This window comes from Tinamus guttatus, unplaced genomic scaffold (assembly GCF_059628265.1).
Source record: "Tinamus guttatus ecotype Peru unplaced genomic scaffold, ASM5962826v1 Tinamus_guttatus_pri_ptg000339l, whole genome shotgun sequence".
NCBI lineage: Eukaryota > Metazoa > Chordata > Aves > Tinamiformes > Tinamidae > Tinamus > Tinamus guttatus.
In genome coordinates this window covers 109,993-130,820 of record NW_028288873.1, presented here as the reverse complement: position 1 = coordinate 130,820, position 20,828 = coordinate 109,993, and the positions used below count along the sequence as shown (strand labels likewise).

Below are 20,828 nucleotides of genomic sequence, written 5' to 3'. Positions count from 1 at the left end.
ACGGGTCAAATGCACAAAGGCGAAGAGTGGGGTCGAGGGCAGCCTGGATGGAGCAGGAGCTCGACGGAGTGTCCCTGGCGGCCCCAGATCTGCTGGGTTTCGCCCAAACTGCCCTGTTTGGCTCCTGGATTTCCCTGAAACCCTCCCTGGCCACGGCTGGAGATGGATCCCAGCCCTCTGTCCTGCCTTGGGGCCACATGGCACCGCGCGGCCCCTGCAGCCCTCGTGCTTGGGGGCAGATGGGGACACCAGCTTGTCCCCTCCATCACCCGCCGCTGCCACCAGCCCCTGGAGAAGGGCCGGGGTTCCGGCCACATTCCCGGCTGCAGTTTCAGGTTCTGCCGCCTGCAGCAGCGGCTGGGGAGGCCTCGGACCAGGACAAGGGGCTGCAGCGGCGCCGCTTTCCAGCCGGATCCCCCGAGCGAAGCCTGCGGAGGCTCCCCGGCCCCCCGGGCCGGCCAGGATAAGGGACCCAGTGCCCACGGGCTGCCTGATGCCGCCGGCCGAGCCGCGCGCGGCTCCTGCAGAGGCCTCGGCCGCGGAGCAGGAGGGCGGCGGGCGGCACCACCAGGTGTTTTGCAAGAGGCGGCAGCCCCGCGGCACTGGGTCGGTGCCGGCAGGGCCGGGCCGGGCCGGGCGGCGCCGCTGGCCCCGCGCCCATGTTTGGCCCTGGGGCGGTTGTGGTGTAGGTGGGGGGGAAAGGGGGCCGCCCTCGCGTTCTGCCGCGTAAGCGAAACGGGGCAACTCGCAGAGCTGGCCCCGCTCTCCCGGCCGCCCTCGTGCCCCTCGTCCCTGCAGAAGATCCCCCTGTCCCCTGGCTCCCGTGGCAGCGGAGGTGGCCCCAGCACCGTGTCCTTGCTCCCCATGGCGTGAGCGCAGCCCAGGGACCCTGGCGGTCTCAGCCAGACGGGTTGGATCCCCCGTGGGCAGGGGGACACGGTGACCCGGCCTCCCACCACGTCCTGGTGCTTGTGCAGACCCTCATCCCGCAGCGGGGCCCTGCAGTGACCGTGCCACGCGCTGGGCAAGGTGGGTGCGAGGCCGCACGGACGCTCCGGCTGCAGCCGGCACCGCTCCTCATGCAGGCGGCCAGGGTCGCGGAGCAGGGCGATCCCCCCGGATCCATGGACAGGAGGCAGCACCGGAGCCAGGGGCTGCTCCACAGGGCCGGAGTCACCGTCCCGCCTGCCCCCTTGCCGGATCCCTCCACATCCCACGGGGACTCGGGCCCCTTGGCTCCTTCCTGCTGCACCAGAGCAGCTCCAGGCCCGGGGCTGCAGGAAGGCGCTGCCGGAATGCGCTCGCAGCAGCTGCCAGCATCCGCGTGCAGGAACAAGCAACATGACAGCAACGCTGGCAGCGAGGAAACCGAATGCAGAATCGCACTGTGGATCCCCCCATGCTGGCTCGTGTCAGTCCCCGCCGCCCTGTCCGGGCGCCCCTGCTGCCAGCGTCCCCCCACAGCGTTGATCCTGTCACCAAGCGGGAGGGAGAGGGCTGGGGACGTGGCCGTTCCGCATGCCGGGGCACCCAGCCCTCCCCGGGCTGAACGAGCCCTGACCCAGGCACGGGGGTGACCGGTGTCACCACCTGCTGCACCCCCCACGAGCCAGGGCCGCGGCAGATGTCACAACCCGCCGGTCTCAGCACTGCACCAGGCAGAGCCAAGGGTTGAGCCCTGTCCCTGCTCCGGTGACACCGGGCACTCCGCGGTTAACGCCTTTGCAGTAATGTGGGCTTTGGAAACGGGGGCTGGACCCATGCCAGGGGTCCCAGCAGCGCAGGAGGAGCCACATCCGACCCCTGGGAACGGTGCCAGAGGGATTGGCCACCCCTTCTGCGCAGGAGCCCCTGACCCCTCTGTGCTGACCCACTGAGGGCAGCCCCGAACACGGCCGGGACCTGCCCGCGCTGCCCCCCGCACCCGCGGGGCGACCAGGAGCCGGAGCGGGGCCGGGCCCGGAGCTCAGATCGCTCCCGGCACCTCGCGGACACGGGAGGATTTGCAGCCGCGAGGAAGGCGAGGGGGAGGCAGCGCCCCGGGTTTGCCGTGAGCCCCGGTGCCGGCGCAGCCCCCGACCCGGGGCACCGTGCGCCCCGGGAGCCGCGGGTTCGGGCACCCGTGCAGCCGCTGCAGCAGCTCCGTGCGCGGTGCCCCGAGCGCGGTGTGTCCTGCGCCCGGGCTGTGCCCGACCCGAGCAGAGCGGGAAGCCGCGGAGCCGGCTCGGACGTGGGGCCCGTTCGTGGGAGCCGTTCGTGGGACACCGGCTGCGCTGGGACCCGTCCCCTCGTGGCAGTGGCCGCGCGAGGCTGCCCGGCCGGGAGTGGCGGCTCTGCCGGGGCTGGAAGTGCGGGATCCCGCAGCCCCGGAGCGCTGGGCGAGAGAGCAGCACTGCCACCGTGCGGGGACAGGGGCACTGCCACCCCATTGGGAACAGCAGCACTGCCACCCTGCGGGGACAGGGGCACTGCCACCCCATTGGGAACAACAGCACTGCCACCCCGTGGGGACAGTGGCACTGCCACCGTGCGGGGAAAACGGCACTGCCACCGCGCGGGGACGGCAGTACTGCCACCACATGGGGACAGCGGCACTGCCACCCCATTGGGAACAGCAGCACTGCCACCGTGCGGGGAAAACGGCACTGCCACCGCGTGGGGACGGCAGTACTGCCACCACATGGGGACAGCGGCACTGCCACCCCATTGGGAACAGCAGCACTGCCACCCTGCGGGGACAGGGGCACTGCCACCGCGTGGGGACGGCAGCACTGCCATCCCGTGGGAACAGCGGTAATGCCACTCCATTGGGAACAACAGCACTGCCACCGCATGGGGACAGTGGCACTGCCACCCCGCGGGGAGCGCAGGATGAGCAGCGTCCCCGCGGGGGTGGCCCTGCGTGGGAGCTCCAAGAGGGCAGCGGCACCAGGATGCAAAATTGGGGGTAAAAGCAAGAAAAAGGGGGCTCTGCCTTGCACGGGGTTGGCACCAGGCTGTGCCAAGTCTGTCTGCAAGGCCCTGCATGGCATGGGGACACTATGACAAACCGCCTCCTTGGGGACAACCTGAGCAGCGCGGGGGGACGCAGGAGCACTCGGACACTCGGCAGATCCCAGGGAGGATCCCTGGGGCCGGGATGCCAGGAGCAGAGCCCGTCCACAGGGAGGGCTCCGAAACACATCAGGAAAAGGTGCTACGAGAGCCCGGGCACCTCAGGGTGCTGCCCCAGGCGGGTCCTCTTCTGCTTTGGGTCACCTGGTCAGGGAGAGCGGGGACAGAAGGGCTCCCTGCTTGGTCACGATGGTTTGGAGCAAACCTGTATTTTCACCAAAATTTAAGCCAGTTCTCCAGCTGATCCAGCACCAAAGGACATGCAAAAGCGGCAGGTGCTTTGGGAACGCCAGGGAGATGCTGAAACACCCCCAAGTGGCTTCTCCTGCCTAGTGCAAGATAAATAGTCTGCCTTTAGCTTAAACAAGAACCCCAAGAGAGATGCAACATCTAGATCATGCAATGGGGCCCGGCACCCGCAGAGGGCAGCAGGCCCAGATGCCAAAAACTCCTCCAAAATGTCCAATATGGCAGAGATGGCCTCAAATGCCCGGCAGGATCGCCCCGTGCTGGAGGCCAAGGCCACCGGGTGTCTCGGACAAGCCATTGGCTCTGGAACGAGCGACCCACGGATCCCCCGCAGCGGATCCCCATCTCTCTGGGGCAATACCCATCTCTTTGCCCAGTTTTATCCATCTCCCTCTGGATCTAAGCGGCTTTTGACCCCACTGATTGTGTAGGAGATTTGCTGTTCTTCACATCTGGGTGCTGGGTGTGTTTTTAGGGCACGTAACAAGTCTGGGGGCTGGATGGGACACCTGGAAGCACCCCCGCTCTGGGCTGGTGAGCCAGCCCGTCACCTTGTGAGCGGATTCCGGCCACCCGCAGGCACCGGGAAAGCCGTGAGGCCGCTCGCTTTACTAGTGCTGAACACTGAGATCCAGCTCTGGAATTAGCAGGAGCTGGAAGCAGGACGAGGGGTGTGAAGTAGGCTCAGAGCATCCCCCTGCACAAGGCTACGGGGACGGATGGATCCCAGATGGGCGATTCCTGCTGCCGGAGCCTGTGGCTTGGAGCTCTGTCCTACAAGCAGTTTGCAGAAACGCCTGGAAAACGGGGATTCTGGTTATGCTCCTGCACTGGACCATCTCCAAGGTCCCTTCCAACCATAATGGCTCTGGATACACTGGGACTCCTGGAGCAGATCACAGCGAGGGGTGTGAGGGAGCTGGGGACGGGGTGCCTGGCCAAACATGGGGGAATCCCTGGGGATCTTGCAATGTCCTGGGGAACCTGTCCCACCCCGGGGATCCTGCAATTCCCTAGGGATCCCGTAGCCCTCCAGGAATCCTGCCCTGGGGATCCTGTGATGCTCCAGGGATCCTATCATTCCTTGGGGATCCTGCCGCACTCCGGGGATCCCGTGATGCTCCAGGAATGCTGCAGCACTCGAGGGAATCACGTAATTCCCCGAGGATCCCGGAATGCTCCAGGGATCCTGCCGGAATCCCGTCACGTCCCGGGGACCCCGCCCCACCACGGGGACCCGCCCCGCAGCCCCACGCGAGGCGGCGGCTCCCGGGGCCGCTCGCGGCTCCGTCGGGGCCCGCGGCGCGGCCTAGGCCCGGGGCCGCCCGCCGCGCTCACTGCGCACGCGCCGCCGCGCGCCGCCGCCGCCGCGCATGCGCTCTGAGCCGCCCGCGCCGGGCGGGGCGCAGCGGCGCTCGACCGTGCGCGCTGACGTCACGGCGCGAGAGCCAATGGGCGGCCTCGCTCGCCGTGCGCGCTGGCGTCACAGCGGGGCCGTATATAAGCGGGCGACGACGGTCCCGCCCCCCTGACAGCGTCTCCAGCCGCCGCCGCGAGAGCATCCTCCGCCCGGAGCCGCCCGCGCCGTCGCCGCCGCCGCCGCCCGCCGCGCCCGCCGCCGCCGCCTCCGCCGAGGGAAGGGAAGCGTATCGTATGTCCGCTATCCAGAACCTCCAGCCCTTCGGTGAGGCCCTTTGTGCGCGGGGGGCGGCGCCGCCCCGCCCCGCCCCGTGGCGCAGCTGCAATTCCCGGCGCGTTGCGTCAGCCGCGGCGGCGGGCGGGGCCGGGGGCGGGCCGCGGCGCTGACGGGCGGGCCGCGCGGCCAATGGGAGGCCAGGAGGCGCACTGATGGGCGGGGTGGGGAGGGGGTGGGGCCATGGTGTTGACGGGCGGGCGGCGCGGCCAATCGGGCGCGGCGGCGCGGTGACGGGCGGGCGGCGCGGCCAATGGGACGCGGCGGCGCGGTGACAACGCGCTGTGCCGCAGACCCCTTTGCTGATGCAAGTAAGGGTGATGACCTGCTCCCTGCCGGCACTGAGGACTACATCCATATAAGGATCCAGCAGCGCAACGGCAGGAAGACCCTCACCACCGTCCAGGGCATCGCGGATGACTACGATAAAAAGAAGCTGGTGAAAGCCTTCAAGAAGGTGCGTGCGCCATCCCCTGCACGCGGGCTGCACCACCGCGCGCTGCCAGCCCTCCCCTCACCCCTCTCTCTGCCCCTTTTCTCTACAGAAATTTGCCTGCAATGGTACTGTGATTGAACACCCTGAATATGGAGAAGTGATTCAGCTGCAGGGCGACCAGCGCAAGAACATCTGCCAGTTCCTCGTGGAGGTAGGGTACTTCAGGCCGCTCGCTAGTGTCTGAAGGGAAGGTGGGTCTTTGCCTTAATGAATAGCCCCGTAGGTTTGAGTTTCCTTAGCCTAACAGGCTTCTGGAGGAAGCTCTGGGTGTTTTTCTTGCTGTTCTTGCTTGAGTTAAAACTCGCCCAGTGAGGTTTTGCAGTCTGGTTGTTGGGGCAGATATCTGGCAACTCTACAGCATAAACTGGGCACAAACATGAGCAAGGGCTTGTTTAGTTTGTACTATAAAGTGCATCTCCTTTCTTACAGATTGGACTGGCTAAAGACGACCAGCTGAAAGTCCATGGGTTTTAAGTGCCTGTGGGTCACTGGAGCTTTATGCAAGAAGACTTCCTTACCATGAAAATCCCATCTGTCCCTTGTCATAAGTTTAAAACCAGCGGGTTTGTGTAATGTAACAACCTTGGGTCCACTGTTCAGTCTGGACTAGTGTAACGCAGTGATGTAATAAACTGACACGAGCCCATGCTATCTCGTCTTGCTGTCCCTCATTTAACGGAGGTAAATCAGGCGTTTGGCACTGCCCAGCCTGAAGCTAAAACTAACCACGTGTCTCAAGCTAAGTCAAGGGACTCGACATGTCAGTCCAGCAGCTGCCTGAGCCTCCCCTCGCTCCTGCCTCCTTCCCCTTCAATGTGCAGTAAAACTTGAGGTGCCGCCGCCGTCCTACATGGAGTGAGGCACCGAAGGCGAGCTGGGACATGGATGGGGACACAGTCACCCTCCCTCGAGGCAGCGCCTGCTCCTGGTGGCAGAGGGACATGGGGAAGCTTGGAGCAAGAAGAGTAGCTGAAGTGACTTCTGAGGCCGGATGCCTGCAATTGAGGCCGGGCCCTGGTGTCACAAGCCCAAAGCTCCTGGGGTAACATACTTGAACCGTTCAGCGTGGGTTAAACTTTTGACAAGGGATCAAATTTGGACTAATGTAACAAGTATCATTGTAGATAGAGCTGCAGAGCTTACATGTTACTAGCAACTGCTGCCTAATGCCCTGTGAAGTAACAGACTTTGGTTTCATTTTTAATGTTTTATGTAATGTATTTAAAGTCTTATTTAAATAAAAATGATTTTCAAAAGCACTTGCTCGCTGGGTTTGATTCCGGGTAGAGCGCGTGCGGGAAGGGGTGGCCGAGGAGCCGCTCTGCGGTTGCCCTTCCTCTTCCATGGGGTGGTTGAAGCAACGGGCACACGAGGGCTGCGCGGCAGCCGATCCCTTTGCGCTGTCCCTGCGTGGCCGCTCATGCCTGGCCTGGCTTTGTGTCCACACAGGGGCTGCTGCTCCTTGGGACAAGAGGAAACAGCCTCAAATTGCACCACGGGGACATCCAGCTTGGATATCTGGGAACATTTCTATGTGGAAAGAGGGGTGAAGCAGCAGACGAGGCTGCCCACGTGGAGTGGTGGAGTCGCCGTCCCTGTAGAGAGGCAGCTGGGGACAAGGTTTAGCAAGAGGATGGGGATGGGTTAGAGTTGGACTCGATCTTCTTGGAGGTATTTTCCAGGCGTAACAATTCTGTGATTTTGGGCAGGGCCATTCTCACGCAGCCCCTGGACACCTCGGAATAACCAGGAATAGGGATGTCCAGGGCAGAGCAAGCTCCCTCGGAGTACGGGCCAGCAGGAGCTTGTGTCTGCTATGGAAGAGCGGCATAAAAATGCCCTGGGGCAGATCCATAGCGGGGGAGAGGACCCTGGCGCATCCCAGTGCTTCCAGGAGCTCGCAGGGCAGCTCTGGGCACCACCGGGGAGCCAGGACGGAGCCGGGTTTGTCCGCTGGCTCCTGCGGGATGGGGCTGACATCCAGCCTGTTCATCCCGGCACCTGGGAACGCTTCCCTACCTTGTGCCGCTGCCGGGAAGAGGCCTGGGGGGACACTTTGGGAAAGAGAAAGGCAAAACCAGTAAGGCAGCAATGGTGTCCCCAGGTCCTACTGCTTCGTCATAAACCAGTGCATTTTTTTGCAACAAATCTGTCCCTTGTCCCCATGTCCCAGGCCATGCAGGTGCCAGTAGGGCCTGTGGTTTTTGGCGCAGTGTGTCCTGCTGGGGATGCCCCCTCCTTGCCTCCTACCAGGCTCTCTGCAGCCATTCAGACATGAGCAGGCGGCACAAGGGACACTCGTGTCCCACACAGGGGCAGAAAAGCCACTGATTTCCACAGCTTTGCCCTCATTTTTTGGCTCCCTGCTCCGCTGGGGAGGCAGGGAGGAAGGATCCGTCCCGGCCATGCAGGTCATTGCAAACGTGCGTCAAGGAGCTGCCGGGCAGCGCGGCCGGAGGAAGCACCCGCCGCGCACCCAGCCTCATTTGGCCCCCGATTGCAGCATTAAAAGCCAGAAATGGCCAAACAATTTGTTTGCTCCCTGCGGGCGATCGATCGCCGCGGTGCCGCGCGCGGCGCCCTTCCTGCCCATCGAAAACCCATTTGTTTACGGTTTATTTGAGCAGGGCCGATATTGGCCATCGCTGACGTGGGGCTGCGGGCAGGACCCCCCCCCCTTCCCAGGACTGCAGGAGGGAGAGGCACACACGGGGCAAGTGCCAATGCTGGAGGGGGTGCAGGCACTTGGAGGGGCAAAGCAGCTCAGCCCCAGCAGGGGAGGGTTGAAAACACCGACACTCAAATGCACCCGTGCTTGTATAGGGGTGTATGTATGTGCACACAAGGACATACAGATGTGTGTGCAGATGTGTTCATACCCGTCTGTGCACACATGCATTGGCAGGGCCGCTGTTTTACTGACATGTAGACAAACACACGTGTATCCCTGCGTGTCTGCGAGCGCAAAACCCTACGGGTGTGTTTGTCCTTGCGGGGGGTGGCACCGGGGCGGAGCGGGCGGCGGCGGCACCGTTAAAGCAGCGCCAGGACCGGGACCGTGGCCGGTGCTGCCTCCGCGGAGCCGCAGGTGAGCGGGGCTGGGGGAGCGGGCGCCGGGATGCGCCGGGATGCACCGGGATGCGTTGGGATGCGCCGGGCGGCTCCTCACGGCCGCTGCCCGCAGCGATGAGGAGCCGCGTGTGCTTCGGCCTCGTGCTCGTCGCCGCCGCCGCCTGCGTCGCCCGCGCGGCCGCCGAGGACCCGCGCTGGCCCCGCGCCCCGCGCCGCAGCCGCAACCTGGAGCCGGAGCCGCGGCTGCTGCCGCAGCTGCTCGCAGGTACCGCGGCCCCCCGCCGCCCCGCGCGGCCCCCCGCTCACCGCGGCGCCGCTGACGGCCCCTTCGCCCGCAGAGCTGGGCGCCCGGCAGGGCCCCGCGCTGCCCGACGCCGAGGCCCTGCACGAGCTCTACTACTACCCCGACTGGATGGACTTCGGCCGCCGCAGCGCCGACGAGGGCGCCTAGCGCAGCGCTCCGCGCGCTCCCGCCACCAGCTCCCCCAATAAAGCGTGTTGGCGCTGCAGCCCCGCGTGCCCTTCTTCCTGGGGAAGGTCCTGCTGGGCATTCATAGAATCATAGAATGCTCAAGGTTGGAAGGGACCTCTAGGGATCATCCAGTCCAACCCCCTGCACACGCAGGGTCACCTAGAGCACGTGGCACAGGGCTGCGTCCAAGGGGGTTTGAAGATCTCCAGCGAAGGAGACTCCACAACCTCTCTGGGCAGCCTGTTCCAGTGCTCTGGCACCCTCACTGTTAAGGAAAAATTTTTTAAGCTCCTGTGGAACTTTTGGTGTTTCAGTTTGTGGCCATTACCTCTAGTTCTGTCGGTGGCCACCAGTGAAAAGAGGCCAGCACCATCCTCCTCACGGCCTCCCTTGAGGTACTTCTAGACACTGCTCAGGTCCTGTCTCGGCCTTCTCTTCTCCAGGCCCCTGATCATCCTTAAACATCCATTCGGATGATCATCCATTCTGGGCTTGGGAGCATCCCAGGTGTCCCAGGCTGGGAACGGAGGGGAAGGGCGGTTGCAGACGCGGCCCACGGGAGCTCTTCCACCGTGTCACGTTTATTGGACAGAGCCGGTGCCGGGGATGCACCGGTGGGAGCAAACGCGAGTCCGGGCGCAGGGGAGGCTTTTCCTCCCCTTTCTACTTACTGAGCACAAAAACGACAACAACAAACGGTGTTTGCTTTAAAAGCAGCCCCGGGGCTGCCCCAGCTCCCTGTGCCGGAGCGGGGACCTCTCCCATGGCCCCCCGGCCGGCGGAGCAGGAACCGTCCTTGGTACCCGGGGGCCTCCTGCGTGCAGCCCTGGGCCCATATCCATGTCCGCGATGCCAGGGGCAGGGAGCCGGGCATTTCCCTGAGAAAATCCACAGGAAGGGCGGGCCGGGCCCCGCGGCGCCAAGGCAGGAGCCAGGGCTCATCCCCGCGGCCCGAGGAGAGGCTGGAGGGCGGCGGCGGCTCCTCGGCCGTCACGTGGGGCCGTCGCCGTGCGCGCCCTGCGCGTAGGACGTCTCGCCGCGGGCCACCACGCGGTGCAGCCCCAGGCGCCGCAGCTTGGCCACCAGGTTCAGGCTGAAGATGCTGCCGGGCGCGGGGGGCCGTGGCGGCGCCGCCGAGATGCCCCGCGCCAGCAGCAGCGGCACGAGGCCCAGGCGGGCGCGGGGGGACGGTGCTGCCGGGCCGGTGCCGCCGCCGCCGCCGCTCAGCCCCGCAACGGGCCCACAAGAAGGCACGACGGCGTGAGAGAGGCTGCGGGGAGAGAGCAGCGCATCAGGGGACCCCGCGGTTGTGCTGGGGACGCGGTGCAGGGGCTGCCCGTGCCCCCCAGCAGCATGAGGAGCTGCCCCCCACTCCCCCACCAAAGCTCCTTGGCCCTCCTGAGCCTTTGGAAGGCTGCAGCCCCCCAAAACTGGGAGTCTCCAGCACTAACAGGGGCTTGGACAATGCTAAGAGCAGTTGTAGAGCCGGGCACTGTGTGCTGCCCCCCAGCACATGAGCAAAAGGGGAAAGGGCTCAGGGGCCCCCTCGCCCCACAGTGACCCCCCAGAGCCCCTGCTCCTCCTCGGGGCAGCAGCAAAGGGGAAGGAGGAGGTTGGACAGGAATCAGCAGGGAAAGAGCCAGGAACAAGCAGTGCAGACACAGGGGCAGCTCTGGAGCTGGGAAAGGCCTTGGGGCCCCTGGGGCCCATAAGGGAGGGAAAGGAGGTAGCAAAATCCTTGGTGGCTCCCAGGAAAATCATCTCTCTGTCCACACACGGCGAGTGCTGCTCTTGTCCCAGCTCATGCAGGGCCATCACCATGGCCAGGGAGCAAGTCCCTGGTGCTCAGGCCACAGCATCAAAGCGGCAAAGGGGACAGTCGCAGCAGGGCCAGCACAGGCAGAGTGACACCCCCTTACCTGGCCGTCACCCTGGTGCTCTCGGTGGTGGGGTGGAGGACGCGGCAGGTGGTGATGGTGAAGGTGGACGGGGTCTGGGGGAGGTTGTTAACAGAGAGGAACACTGGAAGGGACAGGAGAGCGCGGGTTAGGGGAGCGGGTGGCACACGGGGAGGTGGGAATGCAGGGAGCAGCGGGGACGGAGAAGGCTGCAATCCCACCCTGGCATCTCCCGGTTATCCCAGCCTCTCCGCACAGCCGGATCACAGCTCATCGGGAGCGCTGCCCATTGCGGGGGCCCAGGAGAGCTGCCCCGGGGCTGCGGCTGTGCGGGATGGGACAGAAGGAGCAGGCACAGGGGGGACAGACGGGCAGGGGGGACAGGGCAGCGGGGCGCAGAGCGGCGGCGCGGGGGGGAGCCGGCAGGCGCCCCCGGCCCTGCGCTCACCGCCGCGCCGCTCCTTGGCCCGGGCGGGCATCGAGGTAGGGAGCAGCACGAAGGCGCCCGCGTCCACGTCGTCCTCCTCCAGGTCGGCCAGGGTGTAGACCTGCTCCAGGTCCACGTCCAGCTGCCGAAAGTCTTTGGTGAGGACGCCGGGCCGCGGCACCAGGACGCTGCCCAGGTCGGGCCGCGCCAGCTGCTGCCAGTGATGGAGCGTCACAGAGCCTGGAAAGGAGACAGGGGCCGAGATGGCATCACAGGACCCAGCCGGACCACGGGAAGGCCAGGGGCCATCCAGGATGGTGGGAATGAGACCCTGGCTCTCCCCGCACCTTCCAGGGGCTTCACGATCTGCAGCTTGTCGGGCAGGTAGGAGAGGGAGCCCAGGGAGAAGCCGGAGGCAGCCGTGAGCTCGGAAGCGCCGGAGCCGGCGGTGCCGGCAGAGGCGACGCTGCCGGCGGGGCTGAGGGCGCCGCTGGAGCTCTCGGCCTCGTGCAGGCGCCGCAGCTTGTGCTCCCGCTCCGCGTCGAAGAAGGAGCGCTCGGCCGCGTGGCTCTCCTGCCGCGCCGACAGCCGCTGCAGCGCCGCCTCCAGGGTCTGCTGGCCCGGCACCGCGGCCCTGCCGGAGCGCTGCCATCAGGGCCCTGGCTCCATAGGGATCCATAGGCACCGCTCCGTCCCGCGCCGCACTCACCGCGCGCCCCGCCGGGGGCTCGGGAACCGGGCCAGTGCCGTAGTCGCTGCCGCGGGGGGTGCTGGCCCCCCGCTGAGGACGGGCCCGAGGGCTGCGCGGGTCGGGGCGACTCGCAGCACGAGCGGGCCCTGGCCGCCTGGTTCACGGCTCTCACCGTCTCGAAGACGCGCAGGCAGCTCCTGCGGGAAGGATGCGGAGATGGAGCCAGCGCCACCGCTGCCACCCCTGGGATTCCCATGCCCGGCCCTCACTTGTAGTCCGAGGAGGAGCCCTCCGCTCCCTTGCGCATGGTGCCCTTGATCTCGGCGGCCAGCGAGTCCTGGGGACACGGGGCCGGCGTGAGCGGCGGGGGGCGGGCGGCGCGGGCCCCCCCCGGCCGCGGGCTCACCAGGGGCAGCAGGCTGGGCGCTCCGTAGCGGCCCACGGCGCCGCTGGGCAGGCTGCGGCTGCGCAGGCTCTTGACCTCGGCGCGGGCCTCCTGCAGCATCCCGCCGCACTCCGCGTACTTCTCCTGCAGGTCCCGCAGCTGCGGCCGCGGGCGCCGCGTCAGGGCGCAGGGTCCCCGTGGCGGGGCAGGTCCCCCACGCAGCCCCTCTCACCTCCGTGCGCAGCTGCTGCTGCGCCTCCTTGGCCACGGCCAGGTGCTGCTGGAGCTCCTCCACCTCGGCGCCGTACTGCGGGCACGAGCAGGGCAGGATGCGGCTGCCAGCCCGGCCCGGGGACGGGGACGCGCGGGGACGGGGACGCGCGGGGACGGGGCGCTCACCGCGCGGCACTTGTGCTGCAGCTCCACCACCTGCGCCAGCAGCTGGCTGATCTCGTCCTGCTGCCGCGCCGTGTCCTCCGCCTTGCGCGCCAGCTCCTCCGAGAGGCGGCTCACCTGCCGGCTGGCCTCGGCTGCGGGGACACGGCGGGGATGGCACCGACGGGGAGCCTTGCACGTGCCGGCCCCACGCGCCCCCCCGTCCAGCCCGCACGTACAGAACTGCTCCACGCAGTCGATCATCAGCTGCTGCTCCTGCTCCTCGTAACTGGCAGGTCTCGGTGGCAATGCTGGTGGCCTGAGGGAGCGGGATGGGGGCTGAGCGCGGCCACCAGCCTCCCCAGGGCCACCGCTGGCCAAACCCCTTGGGTGGCCTTTGCACCGGGCTCCGTGCATCCCGTCGGGCCCCCCTCACCTCCAGGCGCAGCTTCTGGTTCTCCTCCTCGAGGCCCTTGAGCTTCTGCTGCAGGACGTCGCACTGCAGGTAGTGCTGCAGGGAGGGCGAGGACTCGCGCCGGCGCAGCCTGCGGTGCGGGGACGAGCTGAGCCCCCACGCGCTGCCCCCGCCGGCCCGGTCCCCCTGGCCCTGCTCGCTCACGGCGTGGAGGCGGCGGAGCCCGGCTCGCTCTCCTCCGTGCTCGTGGTGTAGAAGTGCAGCAGGTCGTCGCGCATGGAGACCTCGTGGCGCAGCTGGGCGATCTGCGGGGGCCCGGGGCGTCAGGGCGGGCGGGCAGCGGGTACCCGCGCCCCGCGTGCCCCCCGCCGGCACCTCCTCCTTGGCCAGCTCCAGCTGCTCCTCCAGCAGCTCGTTGCGCTCCGTCAGGCTCCGGTTCTGCTTCAGCAGCGACTGCCCGATGCGCGCGGCCAGCTCCAGGTCCGCTCCTTCTGCGGGGGAACAAGACGGTGTCACCCAGACGCCCCTGCCCACCCGCATGTCCCGCCAGCCCTGGCATTACCTCTTCCAGCAGGTTGGTGACAGCATCGATGTCGTGGTAGGTCTTGGTGATCCTGCTCACGCGCTCGGCGCACAGCACTGGGGAGCGAGGGCGAGCGGTGAGCACGCCTGGGCCGCGGCAGAGCACGGACGCAGCTCGCTGCACGTACACCAGCCCCGCGCTGCTGCTCTACCCTCCGCATTCCCCATCCCACCCGGGCTTGCGGGACAGGACACCGCGGGCTGCACCGGTGCTCCGTGCTGGGACCCCACATTTGCCCGGCACCAGCAGCCTCGGTGCAACGGAGCGAAGTTGGGGACCGCAATGTCCCTGCCCTGACTCGGGGCAGCACGCCGAGCTCCCCCCTCCAAAACCAGCACCTTCCCCGTCTGCCCTCCCGGCCACCGAACACCACACAGACGGGAAGGAGGGGATGGGGAAACTGCGGAGACGGGATCGCAGGTGACATCTGCAGCAAGGAGCCGGGCTGGAAACTCTGGCGTCAACAGGAATCGGTGGCATCGCGCGGCACTGGGCTGCGAGGCTCTGTCACCTTCAATCTGTCTCAGCCGCCCTCCCCCAAATCTCCCCAGCCAGCGCTGCCCTAGTTTCTCGGCGCAGACGCTGGCCGAGCAGAGCTGGAGCACAGGGAGCCGGCCCAGCCCGGCTCACAAGCGCAGCGAGCGTTAGCAGTGCTCAGCCTGGCTCCCAGCATACGCGACGTGACACGTTGCGGCAGCCGGGAGCAAGGGGATGGGGAGCGCGCGGGTTATCCTCAGCACTCAGCACAAGGCTGGATCTGTGCATCCCATTGGAAGAGGCAGCGCAAGGACAGGGCCACTGGCCCCCTGGCATCCATCCTGCCAAGGGCACTTGCAGAGGCTGCCAGGAAGCGCCGGGCACGGGCCCAGATGGCAGCGCCGAGCCGTGTGGCAGGATGCGGCCGGCACCAAGCGCGAGGCCCTGCGGCACCGTGGCCGCTTTGCCCCAGCCCTCACGGTCCGGCTCGTTCCCTGTTTCCCGTCACCGAGCCGCCGGCTCTGCTCAGGGCCTGGCGCCGGCCCCCGCTGCCCCCACTGCAGAAAGTGGGTTAGCAGGAGCGGCTCAAGGCGCAAATCCTGCCCGCGTCGCCCCCGCCGTGGGTGGCGTCACCGGGCAAACGCTGCCAGGGCGATGTCCCCACCTGCCACCCCCTGCCACGCCGCCCTGTCCCGGCCAGGCAGATCCCATTACCGCGCTGGCACGTCCGCAGGGAGAGCGGGGCAGGCCGGGCTGCCCCCCGCCCCAATGGGGGCCCGCTCCCCGCAGGGGTCCCAACTGCGCCTCGTCAGGCAGACGAGCCATAATTGGAAGTAATTAGAGCATGAGCATCGTTAGGGCGGGAGCAAGCAGCAGCCCTGGGAGCCGCTGGGGGCTGCGGCGCCCGCAAACACGTACGCACCGAGCGCCCTCCCCATCCCACGCCCCATCCAGCGGGATGCGGGACCTGCACGCGCTTCCCCGGGGACCCCCCGCTCGTGGGGACCCGCAGCCCCAGCACAGGTGGGTCAGCCCCAGTGGGGACATCCCTGTCCCAGAGGGGTGCAAGGCCTGGGCCAGGCCCCAATGGAGGGGGGACAGCAGCTCCCGGCAGCAGCTCCCATGGGACGGGGCACAGGGTGGGAGCCACCTCCACAAAGACCCCACAGCACCGACACGACCCACGCCGGACCCTGCCCGCCCCACGGGAGCCGCTACGGCACGGCCCACTGCCCCGCGAGCCAGAGTCGAACCAAGCCAAGCCACGCCAGGCCGAGCCGGGCCGGTCTCACCTTCCTCCAGCTCGCGGGCGATGGGGTCGGCGCTGCCGCCCGGCTCCGCGCTCCCGCTCAGCTCGTCGTAAGCAGCGGGACTGCTCCAGATCTCCATGGTGAGACCGCGTCCGGCCGGGCCGGGCTGGACCGAACCGAGCCGCGTCCGGGCCGGGCTGGACCGAACCGAGCCGCCTCCCGCCGCTCCACCCCGCGCCGGCGGCTCCGGCCCCTCTTATAGGGTCTGCGCGCACCTGCCGCGCGGCCGGGGGCGGGCGCGGGGCTGGGGGCGGTCCCGGGGCCGCCCCGTTCCCCCCATCCGCGCCCGCCCCGCGGCGCCGCGTCCCATAGGGAGCCCCGGGGACACGGGCGGGGGTCCCGCCAGGCACCCCCCAGGACGCGGGGCACCGTGGGGCTCCCTGGGGACACGCTGCCCTGACTGGCGGGGACGACGCGGAGGGGTCGCAGCAGCAGCGCTGGGGCTGCCCCCAGACGGGCCACGCGCAGGCAGCAGCTTCTGCCCCCAGCGAGGGGAGATTTGGGGTCTCCCACCCCAAAGGCAGCTCGTGCACAGGACCAGGGTGTCCCCTGCCCCTCCTTTGGCCACCTCTGCCCGGGCCCATGTCCCCACCTTGGGGTCTCCCTCTGCCATCGTCGCCCATGCTCCACAGAGGAGAGGGGCTGGGGTGACCCCTCGGCAGCACCCACCAATCCCCCCACTCCATGCAGGGCAGCAGAAGCAGAGGCAAATAAATAAATAACAATGGCCATAAATTATAGAGGAGCTGCCAGCCCGTAGCGCAGGCGCCGCGGGCAGGAGGGCCGTGATGGGGGGCGGCTGGCACAGCTCACCGAGCGGGTCAGGTCTCTCGTGGGGATAAATGCACCGTGCCCACCCCCGAGTGCTCGTGGTCACTACAGCACGAGCCTCAGAAGCAGAGGGGCCGGCAGAGCTGCTCCCCGCTACACTGCACCATGGCTTTATCTGCTAATGGGGCTCCCACCCGCTGCACCAGCGCCCAAATCCCAAATCCCCATGTCCCGCTGCAAACGGATCCCCCTGGGGCTGGGACTGGGGCTGGGCACCCCCCATGCTGCTCTGGGCCTCTCGCACGAGGCGCTTCCTGGAAAGGCAGGAGCTGCTTCTTCCTAATCCGCTGCGGGGGATTTGCTCCCGCAGGCAGGTCCCACTGCGGCGCCTCTGCGCAAGCAGCTTACGGGGGGCTATTTCTGAGGGCAGCTTAGGGTGGGGGCAAAGGGATGAGGCTGCCTGAGCGCCCGCCCCGGTGGCACCCGCCAACACCAGGTGCCGGGCAGGAACGTGGCCGCGGGGCCGGAGGGGCCTCCGTGCGCTCCTTGCTCCGCGTCCTCGGCCGAGCGCGGCAGCGGCAGGAGGGGAAGGGACCAGGCGGGGGCCATCAGCCCCATCTGTCCCTACTGCCCCACTTCCCCCAGCCCGGCCCCTCGGCCTAATCCTGCACCCGCCCCCCACACATGTAGGCCAAGGCGGGGACGACAACGGATCGCAGCTAATCCCGTCTGTGCCCCCTGCCAGCCCCGGCGCCCGGCTGGGAACCGGCCCTCGATGGTGGCCACATGTGCTGCCCATTGCAGGCAGCTCCGGGTGCCTGAATCCCAGGATGTCAGAGCTGGGGAACATCCCCTGCATCCCAGCACCTCCTTAGCTGCTCCTGCTAGTGACCATTCCCTGCACTGCCTTATGCTCCGGAGGAAGCGGATGCACTCGGGACCCCCAAAGCCCCTGCCACGATCCCCATGACACAGCGGGTCCCATTCCCACCCGGCAGCTACGGCCCAGCCCGGGCGCATGGATCTCTCCCCCTCCACGCATCCGGCTCAGCTCCGCAGAAGCAGCTCCCGGAATTAGCCCGGGATGTTCTGGGCGAGGAAATCCAGCCGAGCAATCCCGTTAGCTCCGATTAGCTCCGGCGCAGGCGACGTGCCCGCGCCGGGCGCTCACCGAAGTAGCGCAGAGTCTCCTCGAGCTGCCGGGGCGTGAGGGCGGCCGCGGCGCCGGGCGGCAGCAGCGGCGCGCGCAGCCAGTCGTCGTGCTCGTAGCCGAAGACGGAGTCCGCCCGCAGCTTGTAGCGGGGCAGCCGCTCGCCCAGCAGGCTGACGATCTCCACCTCGGGGATGTCACCGCCGCTGTGCAGATCTGGAGGGGCCGGGCAGCCGCGTTACAGTGATATCGGGTGACATAGGGGTGCGGGAAAGGGGCTGTGGGGTTGGGGGCACTCTAGGGCGGCGGCCCCTTCTGCACCCCCACGGCCCATCCCCAGGTTTGGGGCTGCTCAGTGCCCGCGGATTTGGGGTCCCGCGTGCAGGACCCCCCCATCCCCAAGGATCCCCCATCCCATCCTCTCGCAGCTCCCGCTCTCGCGCCTCCTGCTGCCACCTCGTGGCCACCGCGCCGCGAGCACCCGGGCTCCCCGGCCCGCCTTGTCCCCCGCTACCCACCGGTGACGGTGGCGGCATCGCGGCGGGGCGCGGGGGCCCGGGGGCGCGGGGCGGGCGGGCGCTCCGGCGGGATGTCCAGCTTGGCGAGCGTCACGTCGGGGGGCCGGCGGCCATGGGGGGCGGCCCGGCGCCCGGCCCGGCGCTCCCGTCCTCGACCGGCGCCTGCGGACAAGCGGCGTGAGCCCCGAGCGGACCCGAGCGCCCCGCAGGCACCCCAGCTCCCGGCTCTTCCCAACGCTGCGGGGAGCTGCCCCAAGGCCGGGGCAGAGGATGCTCCCCAGGGCAGGCCCTGCTCCCGCGTCCCGGTGCTGGGATGGAGGCACCCGGCTGCCCCACCTCGCAGAGCGAAGTCCAGCTGGCACCGGCCGCCCAGCGCCGGCTCCGCACGGGACACGCAGCGGGACCTGCCCGCGCTGCGGCTGCCACGGCCCCAGCCCAGCCATAAAGGCAGCACGGGACAGGCCGTAACCCGCGCCTTCCTGCTCCTGCTCTGCTGGCAGCTCCGGCGTTCCCTCCTGCATGTGCTGCTGCTGGCACCACCGCCCCGGCTCCCCTCTCACCCCGTGGCCGTGGGACAGGGCGGCGGAGACACCCTGACGGCCACACGCAGCCCCCGCATCCTGCTGCCAACCACCCAGCACCTCCCACCAAGTTCCTGCTGCAGGGCCTTGGAAAGGGCTCCTGACCCTCCGCCGCGTCCCCCAGAACGAAGCAGAGGATGGACCGACCATGCGGAGGCCGCGGGAGCCGCCGGGCGCGCGCGGCCGTGAGTCAGCAGCGAGCGGGGCTGCCCGCCCGGCGCCGCCCGGCCCCGCTCCTGCGCTCGCCCTGCCCGGGCAGGGGACCCTGCGCAGACAGGCGGGAGCAGCTCCCGTGCGCCAGGCCCTGCCGGCGGCTGGACGGGCTCCCGGAGCTGCCCCGTGGGGAGCGAGGCAGGAGCCAAGGGGGTTGGCAGAGCCCAGGAGGAACCGCAGGCCACGGCCAAGGCTCCTCGTGGACCAGCCGGAGGTGCCGGGGCCAGGGAGCACAGCAGGGCACAGCTTCCCGCTGGCACGTGCCGCCTCGCGCTCCCTGCTCTTTGCCCTCCTCCCGCTGTCACGCAGCTCACGTCTGGGCACTGCAGCCGGGGACACGGGCCACCACGGCCGTGGCAGCTGCCACCATGGCCAGGGACACCCGCCAGCCCAGCACCATTCCGGGCCAAGCACAGCACCAGCCGGAGAGCCCTGTCCTGTGCTCGGCAGCAGCTGGGGAGCATTGCCGGGCGCCGGTGCTGCCTTCGGGCTATTTTTTCCCCTCAGCTGCTGCAGCAGGAGCCAGTGGCCGCGGCGGGAGCCCAGCTCTGGGCAGGGGCCAGCACAAGGGTCTTGGGACCTTGAGAGCAGCGCAGGGGGGCATCCTACAAGCCCCAGCCTGATCCCGGTCCCGCAGGCCATGGCACTGGGACAGGGGCTCGTGCGGTGGCCAATTCATCGGACTGAGCAGCAGCACTGGGGGTTCTGGACACCCGTGGGGGGCCAAGCACTCCCCACTCCAGTCTGGACCCTCTAGACAACCAGCGTCCCCATGCACAGCCTGACTGCGTCTCTCCCGGCCCAAGGGACCCTTGCAAGTCCACGAGGCACCTGAGCATCCCTGGGAACAGCGCTCCCTGCGCCCGCGGCCGGAGCCCGCGGGGAAGGACTTTTGTTGTGCAGTGACCCCACGTGCTGCCCAGCACGGGCACCGCAGGCCCCGCTGCTGCTCGGAACCAGCTCCCCAGCCTTGGCCCCGGTTCCGCTGCCCCATCCTGTCTCCCGCCACAACCCCCAGTCCCTGGATTCAGCACCGGGTGTCCTGGGGCCCCGCGGGATTTGCAGAGTGAGCAGAAACACTCCAGGCAGACACAGCCCCTTCCCAGGCAGAGGGGAGAAACCCCAACTCCCCGGCACAGGCTTCCTGCTCCCAACGGCAGGAATCGCACAACAGACCCGGACCCGAACCTGGACCAGACCCAGACCTGGACCCAGCTCCAGATCCAGACCGGGTGCCGGATCCCGCAGGGAGGCCGGTGCCTCTCGCCCCTTCCCCGCCGCGACCCCCACGCAGGGGGGGAACCTCCCCCACGAGCGGCCGCCGCAACTTCCTTAGCGAAGCGTGAAAACTTGTTAAGTCGCTCCCAGGGGCTGGGAGGGGGCGGCGGGGATGGATTTTAAGAAAAGAGTAAAGAAAAGGGCAAAGGAAAGGGTAAAGAAAAGGCAAGTTCCCCCCACCCCCACCCCGGACGGCTCCGGGGGGGATGGGGTTTCGGGCGGCCGCAGCTGCGGAGCCGGGGGCCGTGGGGGGGTCCCGGTGCGGCGGGGGGCGCGGGGGGGTCACTCACCGCTGGGCGCTGCTGGCGGCGGCGCGGAGGCGGCGCGAGGCCCGCGCCCATCGCTCCCGGCCCCGCCGATAACAAAAGCCGCTCCCCGGGCAGGTGCGGCCGGGCCGGGCATGCCGGGACGTGTAGTCCCGCCCGGCTCGGCTCGGCTCGGCCCGGATCGGCCGCCACCGGCAGCGACCCGCGCCCGGCCCGCGGGGCCGGCAGCGCCGCCGCGATGCGGCTGCAGCTCCGGGGCTCCCGGTCCCGCGGGAGATGCCAAGGGTCCCATTGCAGCCCCCGAGGTGCCGGGTCCACCCCCAGCCCCGCGGTAGGGGCCTCACGGGCTCGTGGTGGCTCCAGGGCTCACTGGGGACACGGTGGCACCTCTGCC

General features: G+C 68.4%; 4 protein-coding genes across 4 annotated transcripts in view; 3 read left to right on the top strand and 1 right to left on the bottom strand.

The window, feature by feature from the left end:
• Nucleotides 1-20,828, top strand: part of LOC104572241 (NF-kappa-B inhibitor-interacting Ras-like protein 2) — a 208,426-nt gene that overhangs the window by 79,294 nt on the left and 108,304 nt on the right. The gene's annotated exons all lie outside the window — the stretch shown is intronic.
• On the top strand, nucleotides 4,896-6,203 carry EIF1 (eukaryotic translation initiation factor 1). Its single transcript, XM_088529716.1, has 4 exons — nucleotides 4,896-5,047; nucleotides 5,350-5,513; nucleotides 5,602-5,703; nucleotides 5,982-6,203. Exons 1-4 carry the CDS (start codon nucleotides 5,017-5,019, stop codon nucleotides 6,024-6,026), a joined length of 342 nt encoding a protein of 113 aa, XP_088385842.1. The 5' UTR covers nucleotides 4,896-5,016; the 3' UTR covers nucleotides 6,027-6,203.
• LOC148593729 (gastrin/cholecystokinin-like peptide) lies at nucleotides 8,739-9,075 on the top strand. The gene is made up of 2 exons (XM_088529704.1): nucleotides 8,739-8,889; nucleotides 8,963-9,075. Exons 1-2 carry the CDS (start codon nucleotides 8,739-8,741, stop codon nucleotides 9,073-9,075), a joined length of 264 nt encoding a protein of 87 aa, XP_088385830.1.
• HAP1 (huntingtin associated protein 1) lies at nucleotides 10,087-15,773 on the bottom strand. The gene is given in 18 exon segments (XM_088529698.1): nucleotides 10,087-10,366; nucleotides 11,016-11,118; nucleotides 11,443-11,661; nucleotides 11,769-12,066; nucleotides 12,107-12,230; nucleotides 12,232-12,309; nucleotides 12,382-12,449; nucleotides 12,519-12,656; nucleotides 12,730-12,804; nucleotides 12,897-13,027; nucleotides 13,112-13,160; nucleotides 13,162-13,191; nucleotides 13,309-13,417; nucleotides 13,492-13,592; nucleotides 13,663-13,775; nucleotides 13,810-13,813; nucleotides 13,850-13,926; nucleotides 15,640-15,773. Coding segments are annotated over 18 exon segments (2,094 nt in total). The 5' UTR covers nucleotides 15,737-15,773.